The following is an 18,235-nucleotide window of genomic DNA, read 5'->3' on the forward strand; positions in this document are numbered from 1 at the left end:
TGTGTTTTAGGCCTTGAACCAAGCAAGCATTGCATGGCTTATAATTGGTAGTTTACATGGGATGTGAATATGGATGTTTTAGGAGTGCTTGAATAAACTCAAGATGAGGCAGATGAGGATAGGAAGAAATAGGGCAGTTCAATGACGTGCATTGAGATTCTTCGATGACAGATGCAATCTTCAGGAAAATGATGACAAGAGAGATGCACACTCTCAAAAAAAACAAGTACAAAAAGTTTTAATTAAAACAAAAGCCGCGTCGATGTTACACAATGCCTAGATGCAGCTGTGCCTATAACGTCGATGTTATAGGCACAGGACATTCCTATTGATTCGATTACTTGATGTTATTTTTGTGCAAAGTGAAAATATATCTCGGCAATTTCCTGTGTGTGGCGACGAATTTTTAATATATCTCGGCATTTTCCCGTCTGTTATTTCAGGCGGTGTATGACTGACCATGCCGCGATTTAAAAAAAATATATCTCGGCAATTTCCCGTGTGTGGCGACACGTGAACGAAGCTATGCTCCTCTCTCCACATTATTGTGACGACGTATAAATTAAATATTTCATCGTGACGATTGTCATCAAATGGACGAATTTTTAATATATCTCGGCATTTTCCCGTCTGTTATTTCGGGCGGTGTATGACTGACCATGCCGCGATTTAAACAAAATATATATATATCTCGGCATTTTCCCATCTCTTATTTCGGGCGGTGTATGACTGACAATGCCGCGATTAAAAAAAAAAAAAATCTCAATGGACTTGAAGTTACAGGCCTTTGAGAATTCATTTCGTTCTATAAAGGGCAACTTTCATCGGATTTTCTTCCAGTTTTTTTTCAACCGAGTCTAAAACTATGTTAGCGACTGTGAAAAATGAAATGATATATCGAATTTGATTTCAAATAAAACTGTGTGAGAGAGGAAGACACCACGGGCCTACAAAACAGGCCTCAAAGCTATGTGAGTTAATAAAATGGTGGATATTTGTTTATATGAAGGCTCTCCCAGAATGGGTGGAGCTATGGTTCCCAGAATGGGTGGAGCTTTGAGGTTTTGTCTTCTCTGCAAGAACAAGAAGAACAAGAAGAAGAAGAAGAACAACAACAACAACAGCAGAGGGCACTCTATGAGCAGCGTCTGCGACGCGGCTAAAAAAAACACCTTTTTTTTTTTCTTTTTCTTTTTTTGTATACAAGATCGAGGCTCGTGAAAGAGCGAACATTAATCACACAGAAAGACAAACAGACACACAAAACAAATAACATCGGGAGCGGTAGACAAGATGGGGAGAGAGGGGGGAGGACACAAACACAACATTTGAGAGCAGGGACCGAGAGACATGGAGACATCGAGAGAACTGTGGGAGGGAGAGGGCTTTGGGGGGGAGGCATGGGAAGGGGGGGGGGGGTGGGAGAGGTATAAAACATATGGACACTGCCAAGACTTCCAGGAAAGAAGTTGGAAAGTTGGACCTTTAGAGGCCATTTCCCCCCGCTAGGCGGGGGTTGGCCTTTTTTGGGCACTGTGGACCCCTTTTTGAAGCAATGTTTTACGGCCGGATGCCCTTCCTGCCGCCAACCCTGTTAGTCGCCTCTTCCGACACACAGGGAATTGCCAGTAAACTGGTACTCAATTTGCCGATCTCGGAAGGATGGCAGGCTGAGTCAACCCCCCTGGCATTAATTCAGCGATCGACCGGGATTGTACCCAGGATCCTAGGATCCCAAGCCGGCACCCTAACCGCGAAGCCAACACCAAGCTGGAAGCACACTCTCGAAGGGATCATTTCGTTGGATGCTGAATCGACTGTAAGATCACCTGGATCAACCTACGATGAGGAGCAATGCACTGAATCCCCTCCAACAATTGACTGTGCCTACTTATGAAGATTCTTCAAGTGACGATTATGGCGTCATAAGGAATGTGGTACGGCACCATCTTTGAAAAATCGAATTTTTTGGACCTCTAATACCAAGACCACTCAATGGAAAAAATTTAAACATACCTCTGCATGGGCAATATGTTGTTAACCATGACGTCATTGGTATGTCCATTATGACACAATAATTCGACAAATACAACGTTTAATCCAATCAGTTTGAAATTTATTGGGCATGATCTACGCAACAATTTTGGAGAATGCAAATTTCATGATATCATAGGTCACATGGTTTGGAAGCCATATTGGATTGAATGAACATAAAAACCTTCAAAACTCATCTTCTCTGAAAAAGCTGAACAATCGAGGCAAAACTTTACAGATACAGTCACGTGAAAAAGTAAGTACACCCCATGTCAAGTTTTGACTTTTTCAACATATTTCAACATACAGCTATTTGATCTTCATTTCAACAATATTGATAGATAAAGGTGATATAATATAACAAATATCATGAAACATTTACATTTTGTCATCCATTATATAATTTAAATAAACATAAATGCAAATTTCACATGTGGATAAAGTAAGTACACCCTTGGCTCTAATAGGTGGTATTGCCCCCTTTGGCAGAAACAACCTCAAGTAGGCGTTTCTTATAACTGTCCACCAGTCTCTGACATCGACTGGGAGAAATATTTGCCCACTCGTCCATGCAGAATTCTTTCAGCTGTGCGATGTTTGAGGGGTTTCTTGCATGCACAGCTCGTTTCAAATCCCCCCACAACATCTCGATGGGATTTAGATCCGGGCTTTGACTTGGCCATTCCAGAACCCTCCATTTGTTTCTTTTCAGCCATTCCTTGGTGGATTTTCCTGGTATGTTTAGGGTCATTGTCATGTTGCAAGGTCCACCTTCGGTTGAGCTTCAACTTTCCGACAGATGCCCTCATATTATCCTCAAGCACCCTCTGGGGCAATGAAGAATTCATAGTGGATTTGATGATGGTGAGCTGCCCAGGCCCTGATGCAGCAAAGCTGCCCCAAACCATAATATTTCCACCACCATGCTTTACAGTTGGTATTGGGTTCTCGTGGTCAAATGCTGTCTTTGGTTTTCGCCAAACATGTCTTCTGGTACTGTGGCCAAATAGCTCTACCTTTGACTCATCTGTCCAGAGCACATTGTTCCAGAAGTGCTGGTCTTTGCCTTGGTGTTCATTGGCAAAGTTTAGTCTTGCCCTGATGTTCTTTCTGGACAGCAAAGGTTTCCTCCTGGCACACCTCCCATGTAGATCAGATTTGTGCAGCCTCTTTATAATGGTAGACTCGTGCACTTTGACATCAACAGTGGCAAGAGCTACCTGGAGGTTCCGTGATGACATTCTGGGGTTCTTAGAGACTTCTTTCAGCATCTTGCGGTCTGCTCTCGGGCTGAACTTGCTGGGGCGGCCTGGCCTGAACAAGTTGGCAGTTGTTTGGAATCTTCTCCACTTGTAGATGATCTTCCGGACAGTCGAATGATCGATTTCAAATTGTTTGGAGATCTTTTTAAATCCCTTCCCAGACTCGTAGGCATCTATAACCTTCTTTCTGAAGGCCTCAGAGAGCTCTTTTGATCTAGGCATGGTGACGCCACACACTTCAACAACAAAGAGCAAACCAAACTAAATGTCTGAGGTTTAAATAAGACAGGTTCCTCCAAGTTCCTCTCTAACGATGTTCTAATCATTTGCACCTGAGATGGTGCACCTGATTCTAATTTTAGGTATTTGAAGTAGTGATAAATGTAGGGGTGTACTTACTTTTTCCACATGTGAAATTTGCATTTATGTTTATTTAAATTATACAATGGACTACAAAATGTAAATGTTTCATGATATTTGTTATATTATATCACCTTTATCTATCAATATTGTTGAAATGAAGATCAAATAGCTGTATGTTGAAATATGTTGAAAAGGTCAAAACTTTACATGGGGTGTACTTACTTTTTCACGTGACTGTATGATTGCCAACCATGACGAACAAATTGGGTCCCGGCCATGACGTCATCTGTCCCATGGTTTGGCATGAGCTCTGATTTTTTTGAAGACTAAACATTTAAAAAGTCAGCTCCTCCAGAACGGCTGGACAAATCAAGTAGAAACTTCATACACATGTTCCCCAATCCTTGGGGATACTAGGATGTTTTCAAATAAATCATAGGTCGCATGGTCTGGCAGTAATATTGGAATGAACAAAAACTTAAAATATTCTTTCTCTTGAAGCGCTCCATCCTTCGACGTAAAACTTCAAAATTATGGATTCGTCGTCAAGGGCTATAGTTATTTAAAATTTCAATGTGATCAGTGGGTATGGTTTGGCAGCCAGAATTGCTTGAAGAAGAAACTACAATTTTATCTTCAGCTGTGTGACATTTCAGTTTATCTATTTATTACGTACTGTTTGAACTCCGTGGCATCCTCTCCATTAATTACGAATGTCTATTAGTCTATTAATTACGTACTATCGGAATGTACCTTGTGACCCTTTGGACTGCTGAGACCCTTTGGACCTTTGAAAACCCTTTAACACCCTCAAGACCCTTAAGACCACCAAGATCCTTAAATACCACGAAGACCCAGAGAACCCAAAGATCCTGAGGACCCAAAATACCTTGAGGACTCCGAAGACCCAAAAGACCCAAAGGGTCCAAAAGTCCCGAGGGATTAAAAGACCCCAAAAAAAAACGTACCCCTCATAGTTTTTTTGAAATATCTGAATTCAGTTTTATACAAAGGACGTCATGGGTCACATGTCCGATGAAAGTGGGGTTTTATCAAAGCGGAGCAGATTGTATTCTGGTCATAACTGCCCGCAGTTATAAAGTGGCCCGTCGTAGGTGGCCGTCTTCTTTCTAATCGGAACTGTATTTATGGCCCATATGATAATTGATACCTTTTAGACGAGTAATGATTCAAGAATATCTTGGATGATTCAAGACTATCTCAAGCAGTAATTTATATGTGGCAGAGCTAAATTTGGGATAATGGAATCTGACAAACCTCTCTTTAAATTAGGAGAGAAAATGCAGATTGTGTTTGAGAGTAATTGCTATTTTGTGGGAATCCACTAGGTCGCTATTGGATAAGGGGAGAAGAGGCTAAATCGGAGGTGGGAGTAGTGAGGTGATGGTTTCTGTGAGCACTTGACTATTGTCAAAGCTGTGATCATGCATGTTCAAGTGCGTATGTACAGCCTCCTGTACAGGTGAGGCCAGGTGGAGGACTTGTGGCATTAGCATAAAAGGCACCAAGAAAGCGCTTTGCGTGCTCATATAGGAATCATCACGGGCCGATTGGCCAGTAGACAGCGGGCCACACCACAACTACTCAGAGCCTGCAAAGCCTTTGTCCATAGCTCAAAGATGTACTGCTCTTCCCTATGCACTGTTGTGCCAGTATCTCTCCTCTGAATTTTGTGGAATCTAAAGGTATCAATCTTATCAATTGGTATCTTCCGTGATGAGGCAGAAGCACAAAGCCGTTGGCTTCATATCTCAAGCAAGTTTGTTGCCAATATGGTTTTTACCAACTCTTCTCAGTTCTAGCTTCTTCTGCTCTCTCAGCCCTCCAAACCACCCTTGCAGCTCCTCTGGGACACACGTGTTCTTCCAATGGTTAAACTCACAAATGCAGGCTGTCAGCACACCTCCACTCGACTTTCCACTCTTTTCTCCAATTTGTGCAAAATTCCTTGCTATTGTTGTTGTGGTTCTTGTTGGGGCCGATTTTTGAAATGTGCATCCATTAGTGGACAGCTGCCGGACACCAGCATCAGCTCGTTCTGATATAACCATGGGGAGGCTGTCATGGATGAGCGGGGTCGAGTTAATTAATTTAATAGCACATTAAATGTGCCTTTCCCAATCGTGCTGTTCATCTTTTAAGAGTTTAAGAGTTTTAAGAGTTAATCTTTCCCAAGTTCATCTTTTAAGAAAAAATAAAAATGCGTGTTTCCCATTCGGCCCGTTACCGGATTTTGTCACAGGTCGTGACCACAGCGCGGTCATTCTTGTTTTCCTTTAACAATTTGCTCTTCCATGAACCTCAATTTTGTCAACATAAAAGCCAGAATTTCCATTTTAACATCTATATTTTTATGGTCTTGGACACTTAAACAAAATAATCTGTCATATTTATTATCAGGCAAACTTGTGGCTCAGAAACAATCTGCTTTAGTTGAACAAATTTAAAAATCGCATCAACTGCCTTTAAATGATGTTGAAGTTGAATTTATTTTCATTAGGCCACGTGGTTTTCAACTCTCAAAATGCATTACCCACCCCAGGAACAGTCAGGAAACCAATCCTGAGATGACTGCATCAGGATATTGCAGATATTCCTGGAACTGAATACATTTTGTGAGCCCCAGTCAAAGAAAGTTAGTACCATGGTCTAGCTTGTCAGAGAGCATGTTAATTTAATTTTGGTCAATCGTGTTAATTTAGTTTTGGTCCAGCATGTCAGGTCCAGCTTGTCAGGGAGCATGTTAATTTAATTTTGGTCAATCGTGTTAATTTAGTTTTGGTCCAGCATGTCAGGTCCAGCTTGTCAGAGAGCATGTTAATTTAATTTGGGTCCAGCGTGTTAATTTTGTTTTGGTCCAGCATGTTGATTTCGTTTTGGTCCAGCTTGTCAGGGAGCATGTTAATTTAGTTTTGGTCCAGCGTGTCGGGTCCAGCTTGTCAGGGAGCATGTTAATTTAGTTTTGGTCCAGCGTGTCAGGTCCAGCTTGTCAGGGAGAATGTTAATTGTACACCGCTCCTTTCCTATTCCATCTCCAGGCATTGCATGACGTCATTGCCAGGCACAGAAGGGGACCCGGCGATAACGCGTGCTGAAAGGGAGTGCTCAGTTTTCACTCAACTTGTTTTCTTGTTGTACACCACTCCTTTCCCATTTCATCTCTAGGCGCTGCATTACGTCATTGCCAGGCACTGAAGGGGACCCGGCGATGACGTGCGCTGAAAGGGAGTACTCAGTTTTCACTTTTCCACTTTCTAACCCCCCCCCCCCCTCACGCCTCCCCTTTTAAACTACCCCCTTGCCCCTCCCCTCCTAAACACCCCCCTCGTCCCTCTCTCCTAAACTCTCCCCTCGCCCCTCCCCTCCTAAACTCTCCCCTCACCCCTCACTTCCAAATCTCCCCCCTTGCCCCTCCCCTTCAAAAATCCCCACTCCTCCTCTCCTTCTGAACTCACCCTCACCTCTCCCCTTCAAAACCCCCCCAACCCTCCCCTTCAAAACTCTCCCCTAACCCTTCCCTTTCAATCCTTCCTCCCTCCCCCCTTCCCTCATAAACTCCCTCCTCGCCCGTCCCCTCCTAATCTCCCCACTTGCCCCTCCCCTTCAAATCTCCCCCATCCTCCTCCCCTTCAAAACTCCCCCTCACTCCTCCCCTTCAAAACTCCCCTCTGCCGCTCCATATCCCAACCCTCAGATCGGCAGCAGCAGCCTCTTCACTCTCTGCAGACCTGGATAATATCACAAACTGGTCAAACAAGTGGAACATGTCTTTCAATCCTGACAAATCTCACACTCTCACTTTGGCTCTCTGATAAGACCGTCTGGACAACCCTCCAATCTACTTTCTGAACAATCGTCTTGAAGAAGTTCTGTCACTCAAGTTTTTGGCTCTCACTTTCTGCCATGATCTTTCCTGGGAAAACCACATTTCCAAGCCGGCCTCCAAAGCCAGTCGCCGACTGTCCTTCCTTGGCACACCTGAGCTCCTCACCACATACAAGGCTTTCATCCGCAGCTCAATGGAATACCGCTCTCACCTCTGGGCCAGTGCTCCTGCCTCACACCTAGCCCGTCTTCACGCTGTTGAAACCAAAGCGTTCAGAATCATTGGAATCTCCCGCGATGAAGCTGATTCCGAGGGTCTTTCTCTCTCTCACCGCAGGCAGGTTGGTGGTCTTTCTGTTCACTACCGATTCCTCTCCAGCCTTGCTCCCCCAGCAGGACACACAAGATCTGCCAGCAACCATCTTCTGGTGAAACTGCCAAAATCAAGACTCACTGCTCACCTTCACTCCTTCATTCCTCTTTTCTCCCGTCTCTGGAACAAACTCGCTCACTCTCTTCAATACCTCTCCTCCCTCCAGGTCTTTAAAACAGCTGTTCACCACCATCTCTTATCTTCCCCCATCCAAAACCTTGATCTTTTCTACCCCCGTTAAAACACCCCAAATCCGCCTCTTCAAATCGCCAACTTCTTTCCTGAAATTCCTGGTAGTGTTCATTTGCTTTATACCGTGTATCCCTCCCTCCTCCCCCCCCCCTCCCTCCCAAGCTCCCCCCCTCCCCTCCCACAGATCTACCGACGTCTCTGTTCTTTTCTGTTGTTGTACTTGTTGTACCTTGTTGTTGTTGTTGTTGTTGTTCCCTCTCTGACCCTCTTGTCTTCCGCTCTCTTCATTGCATGTTTTTGTGTCTGTGCATCTTTTCATGTTTAATGTGTTATCTCTTACATGAGCCTCAATTCTGTATAAAAAATAAAATAGACTGTGGTTGTTTTTTTGTTTCTTGTTTGTTTTCTTGTTTGTCCAGCCGATATCTCAGCCATCATTTGAGCTGGGAAGCTGAAATTTGGGCATGATAGTGAGCACGTGCTTTCGCAAAAACTGTACTTTTTGGTTTTTTTATTAATCAATTAATTGCTTAGATACTTCATTATTATCGATTAATTAAGTACTTATTTATTTCCTTTCTCATCTGGGCAATATCTCAGGCACCTTTTGAGCTAGGAAGCTGATATTTGGACACGACAGTGCTAAAGTAATTTGGCTGTATAGGGTATTATTGATTTATTAATCAATTCATTTTTTTATTGATTAATCAATTATTTTTTTTAATTTTCGATTAATTATTTAATTAATTTTCAAAAGGTTACAGCTTCGGATGAAACACTGGTGGTTTAGGTATGCTATTAGCCAATTGATCAGAAAATTAATTGTACAATTTTTATTTATTGATTTATTTTGATTACGCAATTTATCAATCAATTATTGTACACCTCTCCCTCTCAATACTGTCTCTTTGTGCTGCATGGCGGTATCGCCGGGCGCTGAAGTCGCCCCGGTAATGCCGCGCTTGAGGATATGTTATTTATTTATTTGGCATGGGAGTGGTGTACTTTGAAGGTATTGCTATTAGTTACCTCCGCCACCAAAGGTGGATGGAGGTTATGTTTCCACCCCTGACTGTATTGTCTGTGTTTGTTTGTTTGTTTGTGAACAAGCAATCTCAAAAAGTTGTCGACTGATTCGGACGAATTCAGACGAAATTTGGCAGAGAGGTTGCGTGTGTTACAAGGACGTAATGATTAGATTTTGGTGAAGATCCGGATTCGGATCCGGCTACTAAAATTTATAAAGTGATTCTTCACCATTGGGAGATAGGGACAAAAACGACATATAGCATGATATGTCAAAAAGTTGTGGACGGATTTGGACGAAACTTGGTGGACAGGTTGAGTGTGTGACAAGGAGGAATTGATTTGATTTTGGTGAAGATCTGAATATGAATGCGGATACGAGAATTATTTAATTTTTAAGTGATTCTTCACCATCGGGAGACATGGCTAAAACCAACATATAGCAGGATATATCAAAAATTTATGGAATTATTTAGACGAAACTTGGTGGACAGGTTGGGTGTGTGACAAGGACAAATATATTCGATTTTGGTTAAGATCTGAATATGGATTTGGATACAAGAATTATTTAATTTTTAAGGGATTCTTCACCATTGGGAGACATGGCTAAAACCAACATATAGCACGATATCTCAAAAACGTTATGGAATGATTTGGACGAAACTTGGTGGACAGGTTGAGTGTGTGACAAGGACAAATATATTCGATTTTGGTTAAGATTTGAATATGGATTTGGATACAAGAATTATTTAATTTTTAAGGGATTCTTCATCATCGGGAGACATGGCTAAAACCAACATATAGCACGATATCTCAAAACGTAATGGAATGATTTGGACGAAACTTGGTGGACAGGTTGGGTGTGTGACAAGGACAAATATATTCGATTCTGGTGGAGATCTGAATATGGATTCGGATACGAGAATTATTTAATTTTTAAGTTATTCTTCACCATTGAGATATTGAGGCGAAAAGCGATATATAACGTGATGTTTCAAAAAGTTGTGGACGAGTTATGATTAAACGTAGTGGACGAGTTGGTTAGGTGTCAAGAATAAGGTGATTAGATTTTGTTTCAGGTCCGAATCCAGATCCGGCCTATCTGTGGGATACAAAACATTAACTGTTCAGCCTGGCGGAGGTATGCTCTCTACCGAGTATTAGTTTAATTTTGTTATGATGTTTCAATGTTGTTTGTTCGTATGGAACTGAACAAACAACAACTAGAACGGCACTCAGGAGAGAGCATACCTCTCCCAGGTGAACAGTTTACATTTTGTATCCTAGAGTGGGCCAGAAAATCACAATACAGAATCACATTTAATCAAAATCATCCGTCCACAACTCTTTGAGATATACTGCTATGTATCGTTTATGGCCCGAACTCCCAATGGTGATGAATCACTTTAAAAAATTATACTAGCCGGATCCGAATCTTCACCAAAATTGAATCGATTCTTCCTTGTCCACACACACAACCTGTCCAAGAAGTTTCGTCCAAATCCATCCATAACGTTTTGACATATCATGCTATATGTTGGTTTTGGCCCTATCTCTCAATGTTGAAGAATCACTTAAAAATTAAATAATTCTCATATCCGAATCCATATTCCGATCTTCACCAAAATCTAATCATTTCGTCCTTGTCACACGCACAACATGTCCACCAAGATTTGTCCAAATACGTCCACAAATTTTTTGAGATATCCTGCTATGTATCGTTTTTGACCCTACCTCCCATTGGTGAAGAAACACTTAAAAAATTCTACTAGCCGGATCCGAATCCGGATCTTCACCAAAATCATTTCGTCCTTGTCACACATTCTACATCTCTGTCAAATTTCGTCCGAATCTGTCCACAACTTTTTGAGATATATTGTTCACAAACAAACAAACAAACAGACAGACAGACAGACAGGAGTGAGAATATAACCTCAATCCACCTTTGGTGGCGGAGGTAATGAAGTTTGCTGCTTTGTGGTCGCTGGTTGCATCATTTTCTGGAAGTGTGGCCATGCCAATGATGCAGTGTCCCCTTGTTCCTGGTAAGCTGTTACTCATTTTTGCCAAACTCGGGAGGAGGACAGGCTGAGTCAACCCACCTGGTGTTAATTTAACGGAATGACGAGTGCTCAGATACAGGACCCGAAGATTTTAAGGCAGCCATCTTAACCGTTAAACCAACACCTGGCTTATGACGATTCGTTGTGAACTGCAGAATGTTTTATATGGTTTTATTTTGCTTTATTCTTTTGAAACTCTGTAAGAATTTGGTTTCATGTGCAGATTATATTTTGAGCAACTACTTCCAACAACACCAACTGATTACAAAGACTGTTTTTTCTGCTGTTTGCACACATTTGGCAAAGCTCGCATCACCATAAGGAATTTGCGTGTCCACGCCTGGGTTTTTTCCTTGGGCATGAAGGCCCAAGGTTGTTAAAATGAAGAACAGTCCTCTGCAATTTGTTTTGAAGAAAAAAAATTGTACGTTAATTTTGACGTGTCAACGACCAAGCCAAAGAGCATTTCGAAAACATCTTAAGGTGTGCATTATTGGCTTTGAGCTGTATAGCACGGGTTCGACCTGGACACGGCCCAGGTGTTGGACATGCGGAGCGACGCAGCAATGTGTGCGCCATCCATCCTCAATCCTGAGGACCCACTTACTCACACTGGTTGGTGGTGGACATCAACAATCCATGGTGTATTTTCCAGAGATTTGGCGAGGTATCGCCACCATCCTGGTCAAATTCCCAATACCCGCCACTTTCACTCAAACTTCAGCAGTTCATGGAATATTTTATACATTTAGAACCAAAAAAACGTTTTCTGGCTGACCCAGAAAAAGTTGTAAATATTTGGAGCCATTGAAGTCGTTGTACCGTTAGTAGTAGATCAATGACTAAGCCATGGGAAGGTGAAAATAATATCTAAAAACTACAATTTGGACAATTGTTCAAAAGATATCGGAAACATGCGGTTATGAAAGGTTCAAAGGTGCGAGTGAGCACTGAAAGCTCATACAGGTGATTGACTACTTCAACAGGCCATACACCTGAGGATTATACGAGGTGTCCCAAAATCAGTGTCGTGATCCGTCTGTACCTTCGCTACGCTTGAACAATTGAATTTCTATTTGTAAAGTTCAACAATTGAAGCATGTTCTTGGTCTGTCGACTTCATGGTAAATCTCCAAGGTTGGAGCCTCAATCTGGAGAAAAAAAATACATTCTTGAGCACATTATCAAATACAAAATAATCAAAATCACCGCATTACTTTTGGGCCACCTTGTATTTGATCATTGATCTGCATTTTTGGCTGATCTAACCACCGATAAAGACCATCCTGTATTGATGATGCATTTAAAACTAAACATTGCACAAATGGTCTTTCCTTGCCATATGAGAATTACATCTTCCTTCAGACTAAATTAATAACTGCGAAACCATAATCCGCTGCCCATAAGCCTTTGCAAAAATAATTTCAAACGAGCAGACTTGATTGGGCCATACACCGTTCGACGTAATTACATAACAAACGTCCAACAGTTACACCCCTCCATCCCTTGGGCCAATGGACGATCTCCATGTTACAGAGTGCATAATTATTCAACCTCATTATACAAGATAAGAGATCTACGCAGCAGGCAGCCGATAATTCCTAACACCGTACCATGGATTTATTTACTGTGAGAGATGTCCGTGAAGTTAGCACCCTTTACCCTTTACCCTTTACCCGATTCAAACCTTTACCCAATTCAAACCGTTACCTGATTCAAACCTTTATCAGATTCAAACCTTTAGCCGATTCAAATGTTTACCGGATTCGATTTTATTTTACCGGATTCAGTCTATTACTTGATTCGAACCATTATCGGATTAGCATAGTCCATAATTTACCCTATTTACACATTCGCATCCACCTTTTGTACAAATAAATCCACAACATCCCCCATTTTTGTAATGGTACAACCCTAACTTTTAATCGGGTAAAGGGTAAAGGATAAAGGTTGCTAACTTCACGGACATCTGTGCGAGGTGATAGAAATAGGAATTAGGAAAAAAGTGAATCCGGATGTAAGGAGTTTGAAAACGTTGACATGACGCATTGACACGTGACACGGAGTTTAAACTGTAAAACGTGGTTATGAAAGTTGCTTTTCATGATCTCACGAGTTCGTTGTATTATAATTTACTAGCAACGGTACCCACTCTACGGGCGGGGCTTCAATTGGGAGGCCCAAATGAAAAGGTAAAATATCAGAAATTGAAGGCTTTTTAATTTTAAACGATTCATATAAACATCCGTTAAATCATATCACACGCAAATCATCAAAATGTAAACAGTATCTTGCTATAATTCACCAAATGTCCCACAGTGATCGATACACTATGATTGTGATCATGATCGATAATCGTGTTCACAATCGCCATGTCATATGTACTCCCGATACGTGTTTCCTTCAGTTGAAATGGATTAGAATTCTCTCAAGCAGGGATTCAACCCGTGTCCTTATAAAAGGTCTTTGTCAGAGGTCACCGAGTTCGATCGGTGCAGCCGTTTGTGCGGCATCTGGGAAAACAACATCGTCACAATGAAAACATCGTCACAATGAACGTTATGCGAACGCGAATGTTATGCGGGAGTCCAAACCTGAGAATGCTGGAGGCCAAAGCTGAAATTGGGAAAACTAAATAGCCTATTTTACTCCTGGAGATCCCAGGATTATCCACCCAAAATATATTTGCGATCGGTTCAGCAGTTTTTACGGTACCTTCGAACAGACAGACAGACGGACGGACATTTGGTGAATTATAGTAAGATATACAACACAAACAAATGGAGCATGAAAATGTTTTTTTGAGGGTGTAATTTGGCGCCCGTCCACTGCGCGCCTGGTGCGGACGCCCCCTCCGCTCCCCCCCCCCCCCTTCCCCCAATCACGACGCCACTGCTGATACCACCTAATACATTGGGGACCTTAAGTATCTGTTTGTTGCTCTGTTTAAGCTTCATGTACTGTTTGTTTGTGTGTTTGTGAGCAAGATATCTCAAAAATATATCTATCTGATATCTGCCGCTCCCCTTATTTTTTTGTTTTGTGTGTCGGTTTGGCCTTTTTGTGTGATTAATGTTAGCTCTTTCACGAGCCTCGATCTTGTATACAAAAAAAAAAAAAAAAAAAGATGTGGAGGAATTTGAACGAAACTTGGTGGACAGGTCGGGTGTGCGACAAGGACAAATTGATTAGAGTTTGGTTAAGATCCGGATCTAGATACTATAATTTTAAGAGCGATTGTTCACAATTGAAAGATGGGGTTAAAAACGATATATATCATGATATTTCAAAAAGTTGGGGACGGGTTTTTATGGGATATCATCCGCCGCAAAGCCAAAGGCCACTCGAGGTGGGGGCTACACAAAGGAAAGTAAAGATATTAAACAGAAAGGAGGAATCTGTTGACATTCCTCTTGAATTGAGGTAGGTTGGGATTGAGGGGAAAGCAGGATGCAGGTAAACTGGTCCAGAGTGATGCAGTGCAGGGGGAAAAACTATAAGAATACCTCATTGTCCTACTCCTTGGGATAGATACAGTGCATGGATGGGAAGAAACTGCCAAATGTGTAGACTAAAAGTATGCTCAGGTGGAAGAACCTATGATAGACCGTCAGAGCACATTCCGTGGTAATATCTATAGAAAAGGCTCAAGGAAGCAACAGAGCAGCAGACTGAGAGAGTGAGAGAGGGTCCACGGATGATCCGAACTCCTGTCCCACCAGATTGGCAGCACGTCGCTGGATTCTGTCAAGAATAGATAGGTGACAGGCTGGAGTGCCAGTCCAAGTATGGCAATAAGGCTCCATAACAGGACGTATAGTGGCCTTGTAAAGATGGGTATCACCAAGGTAAAAAAAAAAGGTATCACCAAGAACGAAATAAGCAGCCAAGGCGCTGGGAGACCCTTTTAGCTCCACCAGAGATGTACTTTTCCCAGCTGAGGTCTGAGCTGATATCCAATCCAAGCAGAAGGATAACAGGAAGTTCCTGCAAAGGTGAATAATCCACAGACAGGGTTGGAAAGCAAGGTGATCTTGAACTAGACACAGACAACAAGTGGGTGTTTTTTTGGTTGAAAGTAACAAGCCAGTCTTTTCCGTAATTTATCACACTCTTTATGAAAAAAAACTGACAAAACAAGATGTCGAAACTTAGTGGATGAGTATTTGGGGTTCCCCCCCCAAAATAGGTATTTTCTTTGTTTGTGTGTTTAAAGTGTTATGATTATGTTAGTATGATTCGACATGCTCTCCTGTCTTAGAGCAATCATTGAAATTGGTTTAAAATACCTTTAGTCGGTGCAGTATATTGTTTATTCTACCATGGGGGACGCCCAGGGGTATCGCCCCTATGTTTTTTAATTTAGTTTTATATTACACTTATTATTCCGTTCACCATGCGTGTTACTCGTATATCAGTGCTGAAGATTCAACATTAAAGATTCAATACTTTATTACCACATCAACTTGACATTTGTTAGGAATTTGAGTTAGTGTCGTTGAGATCGGCGAGCAGAATTAAAAGATTTTCTTTGACTGCAGCAGAATATCACAAATCTTTCAGTGATATTTTTGGAAAGTATTCAATTACGATACATCGAATCAAAAGTACCTCGTCAAAATGTTGCAATTTCTCACATACAATGATCAAAACCTGTTTTCAAATCACCTTTCTTGTATACCGGTACTTTAGTTTCAAACGTTTGAAGTTTAATGAAAACCTAAATCAGATGATTAATTGGATGACAATGGAGGAGATGATATTGGAAGACACGATATGGTCTTCATTTTTCATTTTTGTAAATGTGTCAGTGTGAGAACCTTTTAATACATGGTGCTAAATGCAATCCCCAGCATAACGGAATCACTGCAAGAGGAAAGGCCACATATCACTTTTAAAATACCAACTACAATCACGTGAAAAAGTAAGTACACCCCATGTAAAGTTTTGACTTTTTCAACATATTTTAACATACAGCTATTTGATCTTCATTTCAACAATATTGATGGATAAAGGTGATATAATATAACAAATATCATGAAACATTTACATTTTGTAGTCCATTGTATAATTTAAATAAACATAAATGCAAATTTCACATGTGGAAAAAGTAAGTACACCCCTACATTTATCACTACTTCAAATACCTAAAATTAGAATCAGGTGCACCAGCTCAGGTGCAATGATTAGAACATCGTTAGAGAGGAACTTGGAGGAACCTGTCTTATTTAAACCTCAGACATTTAGTTTGGTTTGCTCTTTGTTGTTGAAGTGTGCGGCGTCACCATGCCTCGATCAAAAGAGCTCTCTGAGGCCTTCAGAAAGAAGGTTATAGATGCCTGCGAGTCTGGGAAGGGATTTAAAAAGATCTCCAAACAATTTGAAATCCAATCATTCAACTGGCCGGAAGATCATCTACAAGTGGAAAAGATTCCAAACAACTGCCAACTTGTTCAGGCCAGGCCGCCCCAACAAGTTCAGCCCGAGAGCAGACCGCAAGATGCTGAAAGAAGTCTCTAAGAACCCCAGAATGTCATCACGGGACCTACAGATAGCTCTTGCCACTGTTGATGTCAAAGTGCACGAGTCTACCATTAAAAAGAGGCTGCACAAATTTGATCTACATGGGAGGTGTGCCAGGAGGAAACCTTTGCTGTCCAGAAAGAACATCAGGGCAAGACTAAAATTTGCCAATGAACACCTAGGCAAAGACCAGCACTTCTGGAACAATGTGCTCTGGACAGATGAGTCAAAGGTAGAGCTATTTGGCCACAGTACCAGAAGACATGTTTGGCGAAAACCAAAGACAGCATTTGACCACAAGAACCTGATACCAACTGTAAAGCATGGTGGTGGATATATTATGGTTTGGGGCAGCTTTGCTGCATCAGGGCCTGGGCAGCTCACCATCATAGAATCCACTATGAATTCTTCATTGTACCAGAGGGTGCTTGAGGATAATGTGAGGCCATCTGTCGGAGAGTTGAAGCTCAACCGAAGGTGGACCTTGCAACATGACAATGACCCTAAACATACCAGTAAATCTACCAAGGAATGGCTGAAAAGAAAGAAATGGAGGGTTCTGGAATGGCCAAGTCAAAGCCCGGATCTAAATCCCATCGAGATGTTGTGGGGGGATTTGAAACGAGCTGTGCATGCAAGAAACCCCTCAAACATCGCACAGCTGAAATAATTCTGCATGGAGGAGTGGGCAAAAATTTCTCCCAGTCGATGTCAGAGACTGGTAGACAGTTATAAGAAACGCCTACTTGAGGTTGTTTCTGCCAAAGGGGGCAATACCACCTATTAGAGCCAAGGGTGTACTTACTTTTTCCACATGCGAAATTTGCATTTATGTTTATTTAAATTATACAATGGACTACAAAATGTAAATGTTTCATGATATTTGTTGTATTATATCACCTTTATCTATCAGTATTGTTGAAATGAAGATCAAATAGCTGTATGTTAAAATATGTTGAAAAAGTCAAAACTTTACATGGGGTGTACTTACTTTTTCACGTGACTATATGGTTATTTATTTTACCTCAAATATTATCACTGTTATCACGTGTTTGTGTTGTCCATTGTGTCTACATTTCCTAATTTCCACTTTCTCCTACTCCCGTGTGCCTCCCCACCTCCCATCCCTACCACCCTCTACCTCCCCCTACCCCTCAGTATGCAGCTGTGATTTGGCACAAAATGGGTTCTTCATGAAAAATGGAGACTACCTTTGTACATTAGACTACCAGCGGCAGTATGGCACGTGTTGCACAGGCTGTGGGGAGTTTGTCGAGGGAGAGGTGGTTACCGCACTGGGCAAGACGTATCACCCACGGTGTTTCGTCTGCGCTGTGTGCAGGTGAGGATATTCCAAACAATATTTCATGACGAGCGTCACAACGGGATGTTTCATGTGGTTTTAGGGGACAAATTCGTTTGGCACTTTATTTATGCTTGAAGAATTGACAGTTTTTGAGTTGGCTTAACAATACTTTCAAGTATGCAGTTGAATGAGTCACATTATGGATGTTGATCACTATCTACAAATGAAGTTTTGCAGCTGATTCTGA

The 18,235-nt window shown here is 41.7% G+C and overlaps 1 protein-coding gene across 11 annotated transcripts in view; it reads left to right on the plus strand.

The window, feature by feature from the left end:
* The window catches only part of LOC137421193 (actin-binding LIM protein 1), a 488,353-nt gene that overhangs the window by 250,130 nt on the left and 219,988 nt on the right, over positions 1–18,235 (plus strand). For all 11 annotated transcript variants that reach the window (XM_078771775.1, XM_078771768.1, XM_078771771.1 and 8 more), the window contains one exon: positions 17,841–18,024. In XM_078771775.1, the coding sequence (XP_078627901.1) occupies positions 17,841–18,024 (184 nt within the window). The remainder of the gene's footprint in view (positions 1–17,840; positions 18,025–18,235) is intronic.

Source organism: Myxine glutinosa, chromosome 2, assembly GCF_964187855.1.
Source record: "Myxine glutinosa chromosome 2, kmMyxGlut1.1, whole genome shotgun sequence".
NCBI lineage: Eukaryota > Metazoa > Chordata > Myxini > Myxiniformes > Myxinidae > Myxine > Myxine glutinosa.